Source organism: Lotus japonicus, chromosome 1 (assembly GCF_012489685.1).
Source record: "Lotus japonicus ecotype B-129 chromosome 1, LjGifu_v1.2".
NCBI lineage: Eukaryota > Viridiplantae > Streptophyta > Magnoliopsida > Fabales > Fabaceae > Lotus > Lotus japonicus.
In genome coordinates, this window is record NC_080041.1 from 85093387 (window position 1) to 85103065 (window position 9679).

The following is a 9679-nucleotide window of genomic DNA, read 5'->3' on the forward strand; positions in this document are numbered from 1 at the left end:
AGTCTTTCTTCTTGTGTTTCAAATTATTTCTAAATTCACTCCATGAGGAAGGGAACTTTTCGAGCAAAACATTGGCTTGGAGTACCTCACACATCTTCATTCCCTCATTTAGCACATCTGCACAAGGTTCTCGTACTCATGCACTTGTTCCATTATTGATTTATCATCAATCATCTGGAAACGTAGTCATTTTCCAATGACATACTTGCGATTTCCAGCATCATCGCCTCCATACTTCTTTTCCAGTGTCTCCCAAATGGACTTTTCAGATTTGTTGGAGACAAACAGATCAAAAGAGATTGTTAGGCATATGGTTAAGCATGTGACAATGTACCAGTTTGTTGTGTTTGTCAAACTTTTTCAGACTCTTTGATCATGTCATTGACAGCGTCAGCATTGCCTTCAGAAAGAATTACCGGAGGCTCGTTGAAGAGGACAGGATCGACCTCTAGTTGCTCGAAGAAGATCAACAATCGTTGTGACCACCTCTTGTAGTTGGTCCCGTCCAGCGGCTCAAGTTTGGAAAGATCAGGTAGGCCATTCTTATTGAGGATCAGCGCCATCAGCACAGGTAAAGAGAGTAGTTTGCTTCAGATTGTTGGAAATTTAGAGATTGGGAGTTACTGTGCCGTGGCAAGCCACTGCCCTAAAGCAAATTTCCGGTAGACACTGGTGCAAATATGTACCACCGGTTTTGCCCCCAAGGTTAACACAGCAAGCTTTCTAACTCGTGCACTCGAGGCAGAAAGCAATGGAGCTCTCACAAATATTTGCCCAGAAAGTAGAATAGAAGGATTCAACACACAGAGAAGAGAAGATGGTTTTTTCCTATTTTACTTGGCCAATGTTCTGCTCTATATATTGAGAGAGTAATCCACACAATCAAAGGGGCCAGCATCCAACAGAGATATTCATGGCTGATGTATTGCAGTGAAGGCACATTAAAACAATGATTTGCAACGGTTTGACCACTTAAAGGAGAAACTTGAATGCTAACTTATAGAATTCAAACTAAAGATTGAATTTGTTCAAAATCATAAAGAAACTTACTAGGATTAATCCGAGAGAATAATAACTAATAGAAAGAATAATTATCATGAATAATTGGCATTATTTCACAGTTTCTAGACTGTTTACTTAAATTTCAAACTCATGTAAGGATGTAATAGAAAGAGAAATTAAGCAGGGACTGTTAGGTTAATTAGATGTTATTATAGTAGTTACTTAGTACTAGGACGAGATGAGATATAAATATAGAGAAATCAAATTAGAGGGACACATTATGTAGCATTATATATTTCTCATTAAGTATGTCATTTAGTATTTCAAAATATTGCTAAAGTATGGTATTGAACATGTCTTAAGCACAAGAGAAAGTTCTTCGTGCAACACACGAATAAAAAGTGATTGTTTGAACTCATAGGTCAAAAATCTAATTCATATGAGTTGTAAATAAAAAATCAATATAATGTCATTACTTTTTTCATAACTTTTTGAAATTTTTAAAAGGAAATAAATATAGAGGCATGATAATTTGATAATTAAAATGTGTCGTGCGAAGATTAGAAAACATTAACACATATATAGTGTATTTTTGTTTAAGTTAAACTATAGGGTTAAGAGTTCCCACGGGGAGGAACATTTTACATGAAAATTCATGTAAAATTAATAGAAAAATAAATTTTAATAAGATGTCACTATTTTACAATGTAACTTCATATTAAACATGTTCTACATAACAATATAGTCTAATTTTATTTTATTTTGTTCAAACAATCTTGTGCTGATGGAAAACAGTGCGGGCATTACACTCAGGTGGTTTGGAAAAACTTCATGCGCCTTTGATGTGCCAAGGTAAAATGTGATAATGGAGGAGGCACGTTTATTACTTGCAACTATGCCCGTGCTGGCAACGTGATAATGTAGGGGGCACGTTTCTTAAATTAAAAATAGACTACATAACATGTTCTACATAACAATATAGTTTGCTTTCTCATTCCCCCACATATAGTCAATTTTTATTTTGAGATTTGGTTATACAATCTTTTTATTAGTTATTCAATTGTACAAATTTCAATATATTTTTTCATACATCAGAAAGATAAATTGCACCCGTTAGAAATCAATCCCTGGACCCTACCCAACCCATATGCCCCACAGCTCCTACCACTTGAGCTATCCTACGGGGACACGAATTTCAATCTAAGCAACAAATGTTTCAATTTAAGACTTTTTGACCACTTTGCTCATCATTTCAGATTTTTCTATTTCATTTGTTGTTTATTATATTTTTAATAATCAAAATATTAATTGATGTATCAAATACAATAGACAAATTTCCCGTGCAACGCGCGGGTAAAAGACTCTAGTTAAAGTTAAAATAAGAAAATATAGTCTATGCAATGTTGTTTACAAAATAATGACAAAGGCATTGACAAACAAGTTGAAACTAGTTCTTGATTCCTTGATTTTTCTAAATTAGTGTAGTTTTGTTTTAGGTATGCATAGTTCAGACAATATTGTCATTGGAAAAGAAGTGTTGCACTCTATGTGCATGATGAGAAGAAATAAGGGTTAGGTTGCGATTAAAGTTGATCTTGATAAGGCTTAAGACAGAGGGAGTTGAGATCTTACAAGACACTCTTGGTGATATTAGCTTCAACCAAAATTTCAGTAACGTGATCAATAGTTCAGCTCTGGTGCATATGGAGGATGCGAAATACAATGTTTTATAATTAGCAACAGTGCACATGGCACATGTTTGTTGGTGGGCCAATTTTGCGTTGTTTGATGATGAAGCTGCGATTGTTGATGATGTTGGGTTTGGTTCGAATTTCCCCAAGTTGTCTGGTTGAAATTCAATGTTGATGAGTTAGTTTGACACACTAGGGAAGCTAGTTATGACCAAGTCCGTAGATATGTGGTTGGTCACTTCGAACCCGTAGCTTGTAGAACTTTGAGATTCTATACGACGGTGGAAATTATAGCCAAAGGTAACATCCCAAGGGTTGTTGTTGAAAGTGACTCAATGGTAGGCGGTAGCAATTGACGCAATTGTCTCTAATTATTTTTCTAGTTAGCCCCTATATGGAGTTAGTTCTTAATATACGATGGGTGACTCCCCCAAATATTGAAGTGAAATGTCAGATTTTTTTTTTGCGTGAAGCGAATGCAGTAGCTAAGAGTGCTCATTTAGAACTCATGTTAATATACAATATTTTATGAGTTTATCAATTGTTTTGTGTTAACATTGTATTATATATAATTATCCATTAAAATGACAGGTTATTTTATCCAGCCTATAAATGTGAGATAAAACTTCCTAAGTGACATATAAGTTAATTTAAAGTATTAATATGTAAATTTGTGTAAACTAGATTCTTATAATTTCAGAATTTGTAAATTAAATCATCATTTAGAATGCTAATAGAAATTTATAGAGGGCATAGTTTGAAAGATGTAGGCGATGGAAGCAGAACTTAAGAATATCATTCAATCATTCATCTGTCAAAGAAGCTAAAGAACAAAACAAAAAGCCCTAAGTGATGGACTCACTATTTTTGGGTTTCACAAGGTATCCAGCCATGGGACTAATTCCCAAGAGGCTTGGAGATCACATTAAGTGAGTAGGTCTCACCAAACAAAACTTTATCCATATGCACCGCCTAAATTAGATGCTTCAATACTTCGAACATAGGTACATAGCCGAACACCATTGGTTCAATACAATATACCCCAAAATTACATTACAATAATTGTACAATTATACAAGGAATCAACCCCAAAATGAAGATGCAACTACCCACCTTATCTAAGAAAAACTAGTGCTATAATCAATCAACTTTCTTTGAAGATAGAAACTTCCTGTTGAGATCAGATATCAATTTGCATCCAAAAGAATGCATTTTTAGAAATATGCCATCAATCTCTTCCTCCTTCTTTTCATAAACGTAGAAAGCTATAAACGCAAAGGTAAGTCCTGTAACCAAGACAAGAAAACGAAACACATTAACAGTAGCAGACAGTGAAGATGTTTGTTTCTGATGACGCCCCAAATAAACTGATGCAATTACCAGCAATATTACAACATAATTCTTTGAAATAACAACTCATCAAACATGACTCAGAATGCAGAGAGAGAGAGAGAGAGAGAGAGAGAGAGAGAACCTATAGTATATAAGTTCTGAAGTGAAAAGGCTCCAAGGAAGCTAAGAATGAGCAGAGATAAAACAACCTATAGATCAGCAAGGGGAATGTGTCAGTACATCAGATACTTAAGAGACTCCATATTCCTGATGCATCACAGCATCAAGCAATGGCTAGGAAAATTAAGCAATGCAATGTAGATACCTTAAAGAACAGCATCCAATCATTCCCTTGTGCAAGTGATTTCAAACCATCCACAGCAAGATTCCAAGATGATGCCACTGAGAGAGCAATTTGATGTGACATATCTTCGGATAAGTGAAACCAGGATGTGGGCATTTTCTCAACAGTATATCCCAATCTGTACAAGCAATATATGTGCAGTATTTAACTTCCCAATTCACATTGGAAATGCTTTAAACAACTGGATCATCTTTATCATTATTATATTAATAATGCATTATTGGACAAGTTAACAGTAGCTTACAATCTTGACAATTGGATATTCAACAGTAGATAGTGTACTTACATTTTTGCAGGTACAAAGCCATGGATGAATAAAAATATAGATGAGAACAATAGAAGCTTTGCAAGGGCGGTAACGATGGTATTCTGAGATGCAATGAAGTTGATGTAAATTGCAATCAAGACTAACAATGTGGTGAAAGTAAGCTTTTTATCCTTCCAAAGCAATGTGTCAGCAACTGCAAATAAGTAGATCAATCAAAACCTATAAATAAATAAATATAAAACCTATAAATAAATAAATATAAAGCTGTAAAATTACTACCAGCATGAACAGGTTAAATTTTAGTGTTGGTATGGTAGCAGAAGAGATCCGATAATGTAGCCCACACAAATAGATGATAATTAGTTAAAATTTATGATAATGGATTAAAAAAGAAACACCAGTCCGGAATTTGAACATCGAGAGCTCAATAACTGTTTCAGGCTTCATAGAGTCTGCATCAGCCTCTTAGTGCTTTATTACAATTTTAAAATGCAATGCTTCATATCAAGAGTAAAATATATGGAATAGATAGTATATGACAAGGAACTGCTATTGTGAGCCTAAAGTACCTATATTATCTATCACTATTTTATCTAATGCATTTGTCCAGGAAAATCATGTCATGTCTTTCACATGTCTACGGAGTACCAATACGTCACTGTTAGTATCTTTACCTGACTCCATGACCTCTTAAAGTCACTCAAACACATTATACATCATGGAAGAGTAGCAGCCATGTGCCTGTTTTTAGATGGTTAACAATTTGATACTCCTTACACCATACCATATCCAGACCACCCAAAAAACAATTCCAGATTGCTCAAATAAATAAGTTAGATGAGATTGTTGACTATTCATACCTCTTCCACTTCCAAGATATATGGAAGCTTTTGAGGGGCCTTCTCTTTTAGTTTTAGGTATATTTTCAGCTCTCAAGTGTGGGTATGATTCAATTGTCCTCCGCAGACCCTCCTGCAAGAAAAATTACAATCTCATTATATTCAAGTGAAGCACCATAGCAAGAAGCAGGATTAACATGTATGTTGACTGCAATAGATGTAACTTGTAAGAACCTTTGTGCACAGTAATACCATTCATTATAGAATCACATGACATACTTGATTTCAGAATATATTAGATAATCTTAATTCCATATAATCAGTAATTTTTTGGGCTCTGGATTAGCTAACTTCTCAAAATTTGTTTTCTTTCAAAACATGAACTACATAAGAGATGTGTGCAAGTTAAATGCATAGAATTAGCAACTAGAATGAAGTTCCCTAGAAACTTTCACAATAATAAAACATTGAGTATCTCAACACAGTTCATAGCTATGGATATTCATGTAGAATAGAACAAACAATATATTGTTGCTATACTGAAGAGGCATAGGACCTGTAGTGTTACGATGGGTTCGTAGCCAAGGCGATCCTTTGCTTTTGAGCAATCAAAAGTTCTGGTGCAAGACAGTAGTCTTACTCTTGAAGGGGTCAACTGAGGAACCTTCATCCCATATGGGGCGAGCAGCTTATATATCCGCTCTACCAAATGTGCAATAGGCATGATAACAAAGGCAGGGATCTTTATTCTTGGCCTGCAAACTACATAACTCAGGTAACGAACTAAAGGCATTGATAGTACTGTAAGATGTTTATTTGGATAAAAACTATGGCTATATTCCTTATTTATTTTAAATAAACACCAGATATATCAAGGCTTACGAATGATTGATTAATTAAACGATGAAGTCAATGATCTCATTAGTGTAAACAAATAAATCTCAAGGTCAAAAATAGATAACAAAGCCTGGACAAGATGGCAAGAAAAAGATTACATAATCCTGAATTGCAGCAACTTCAGTGTATACCTGAGGTTAAAGTCCAACTTAAATTTACATCTTTCATACTATGGAAGAAAACAACTTAAAAGGATGTATACCTAGGGATGGCACCCGCGAGGGGCGGGGGCGGGGAGTGCCTCCCCCGTCCCCATCCCCGCGTCTCTTTCATGTCCCCATCCCCACTCCCCATCCCCGTGGCGGGGTGAATTTTCTCCTCATCCCCAATCTCCACCTCCCCACGGGTCCCCGCAGATCCCCATGGGGACCATTAACACAACATTAAAAATAAAATAAAACTAAATTAAATATAAAAATACTTAAATTTCCACGTGGACTACAAATAGTTAAATATGAAAATCACAAATGAGAATGGAACATGTCAAGTTCTATGAAAATATATAATGAAGTTCAAATAACATTTAATTTACTATTAAGGGTATTATTGATTTTTTACCTATGTATACAGGGCGGGGATTCCGCGGGGCGGGGAGGGTGATCCCCACCCCCATCCCCAAATTTATCTCGGGGTAATTTTTGTCCCCATCCCCATCCCCACAGGAAAAATTCCCCAAGATCGGGGCCCCAAACGGGGCAGTCCCCACGGGGATCCCCATATGCAGGTAGAAATTGCCATCCCTATGTATACCTATTTGCCTCAGTATAGTAAAGTAGCAACTTTATATATAATCTGGCAATTTCAAACTGCCAGCATGTATGTTTTTACTATAAGAGAGCATGAATAACGCAGAATGAATATCATAATTTATGTATTTTAAAAAAAAGTTAAGAATTTCCCCTTATCCCCAGTTGAATTTTAGCTACAGTAGTTGATTAGTATTTGAGAATGGGTCTACTATATGAAAAGAAAAACAGATAAGTTACATAATAAAAGCATGAAAGATCTAATGGTTAACAGTATAAAAGCAACTACCTTTCATATCCAAGACCTTCCAAAATCAGTGACATAAACTCCCAAAACTTCATAGATTCCATATTTGTAATGAAATATGCCTGCAACATAAATATCCAATGGCAAGAAAATGCTACATTAATTGCTAGTTTCCAAAATTAATATGCAATTCAATTTCTTTTTTTCTTCCTGTAGTGCAATTATCAATTTTAAGTCTAACTAACAAGGTTGAACTGACAAGTCTTTGTAAACAGTTATGTTTTTCATATAATAGAACCACTCAGCAGTACCTCTCCAGCAGCTTTTTCTGAAACTGTTGCATCTGAAGCTAGAGCTCGTTCAGCACATACATGGGCATGAGCCACATTTTCAACATAAGTGAAATCATAAAGGTTATTTCCATCCCCAATAATGAACTGGTCAAGAGAGAAATATAAATTAGAGAATGAAAGAAAGCATGGAGAAAGTTTGTACCAGTAAGTAGTTACACATGCATATTGGTCTCTAAGCTTTTTTGTCCATATCCCTCTTAACTTTATGAAGAACTTTTTTCCTGGTTATAATTCTCATTCCAATTTCATTCAAGTTGTGGATACTTTCAGACTCAATGAGATGGATCATAACATAATGTCCTAATCCCGATTACATAGTCATACGTGTTTGATTAGTTATTTAAGCAGTAAAAAGCAGTAAACGTTCACCAAGACTCTCATGCAAAACAAAATAAACTCTCAAGCAAGAGCTGATCCAACAGTAAGCGCAACAAAGTACACCATAACATCAGTCACTAGGATTTTAAAAAGTCAGATAAATGGCTTAATATCATCATTCTGCTCAATCACAAAGCACGGGACGTGGAGCATAAAACAGATCTAGGTCCCGTTTGAAAGAGCTTATCTGATAGCATAAGCTCTTATGCCAGTGTTTGGGAGTTATGCAAACAGCTTATGGCCTACCATAAGCTGTTTTCAGCTTATTTTCATAAGCTACTCAGGATAGCATATAAAAAAGAGCTTATGCTTATATATAGATTATTTTTGATTTATTTCAATAAAAAATTTAAAATAGCTTATGAATAAGTGCTTATGTCACAAGCGCTTAATTAAGCTGTGTTTCCAAACGGGGCCCTAATCTAAAAGAAGTCTCTCGTAGCTCTGCAAAAGATACATTGATGTCTTCTACAAGGTACATTGAGGTAACTAAGATGACTTCCATGGTAAAATGATGATGCCAGATAATAACTTACAGGTAAAGCAGAGACTAGAGAAACTAAAACATACATATCAATAGGAGGGAGAACAAGAACTACCTTGGATTTCCCTGCCCTTGCAGCATCAACTAATGAAGGCACCAACAGTTTATCACCCGGCCCAAATATGCTGCTAGGGCGTATGCAGCACGTTAGGAGCCCACTGGTACCGTTAGACTTGATAACTAATGCCTCACCCTCAGCTTTAGTAGCTGAATAGTGATCATTATGCTGAAACCAGTAGCATTCAGTTCAGAACCACCACCCCAATTGGTTTAACAATAACAAAACAGAGAAACATTTCAAATCTACTACCATCCTCATTACTAGATTATACTATAAAACCCAGAAATATCCCAAGTTAGAAAGAATGAAAGTTGAAATGAAGTAGTTACCGAAGGTGGATATGGCAATGATTCGCTTCCATTATGAATTCCATGAACTCCATCAAAGACAACACTGGGAGAGCTGGTGTAGATTAATCGCTTCACTTTTTGCTCAACGCAAGCATCGATCACATTCTGTGTTCCTTGTACATTGACGGAGTGATGCAGCTGGTAGCTGTTAATGGAAGAGTTCGGAGCAGCCATGTGGAACACAACTTCAGCTCCTTCAAAAGCTGCATTCAAACAAAAACGGTGAAAACTATGCAGATATGGTTGTTTCGGTTTCGAGGTCGAAGAAGAAGAAGTAGAAGTAGAGGTTGTTGCCTTTCAAGACTTGAGCCTTGTCGCGAAGATCGACGGAGATATATTCAGCACGACCAGAGTGCAGAGCTTCACCGAGAACCCCCAATTGCTCACCGGGTTCGAGCTCAATGGTGGGTCCCAAATCGGCGACGCGAACGCAGTACATGTTGTGCCGGATTAGCATCTCAACCAAATGCCTCGCCGCGAAACCTCGACCTCCGGTGACCACGCACCACCCGTCCTCCGCCGCAACCGCCTCCATATTCCGATCTCAGATTCACGAGCACTACACAAGACAAGAGTGTCACAAGTCACAACAACTAACAAGTGTTAG

The 9679-nt window shown here is 36.3% G+C and overlaps 1 protein-coding gene across 1 annotated transcript; it reads right to left on the minus strand.

Moving 5' to 3' along the window:
* Nucleotides 1-3467: 3467 nt before the first annotated feature.
* On the minus strand, nucleotides 3468-9671 carry LOC130725484 (3beta-hydroxysteroid-dehydrogenase/decarboxylase). The gene is made up of 11 exons (XM_057576711.1): nucleotides 9367-9671; nucleotides 9052-9275; nucleotides 8717-8887; nucleotides 7698-7823; nucleotides 7429-7508; nucleotides 6053-6251; nucleotides 5518-5629; nucleotides 4676-4850; nucleotides 4351-4507; nucleotides 4168-4234; nucleotides 3468-3979 (listed from the first exon to the last, which is right to left on the minus strand). The coding sequence occupies exons 1-11, from the start codon at nucleotides 9605-9607 to the stop codon at nucleotides 3834-3836; spliced, it is 1698 nt and encodes a 565-aa protein (XP_057432694.1). The 5' UTR covers nucleotides 9608-9671; the 3' UTR covers nucleotides 3468-3833.
* Nucleotides 9672-9679: the final 8 nt, after the last annotated feature.

Bases quoted from the DNA above. Each gene is read 5' to 3' on its own strand.
- LOC130725484 (XM_057576711.1), bottom strand. From the start codon at position 9,607: ATGGAGGCGGTTGCGGCGGAGGACGGGTGGTGCGTGGTCACCGGAGGT. The intron at 7,509-7,697 runs GTACTGCTGAGT...TTTATGTTGCAG, and splicing joins CAGAAAAAGCTGCTGGAGAG to GCATATTTCATTACAAATAT. The intron at 4,851-5,517 runs GTATGAATAGTC...ACTTATTTGCAG, and splicing joins ATATCTTGGAAGTGGAAGAG to TTGCTGACACATTGCTTTGG.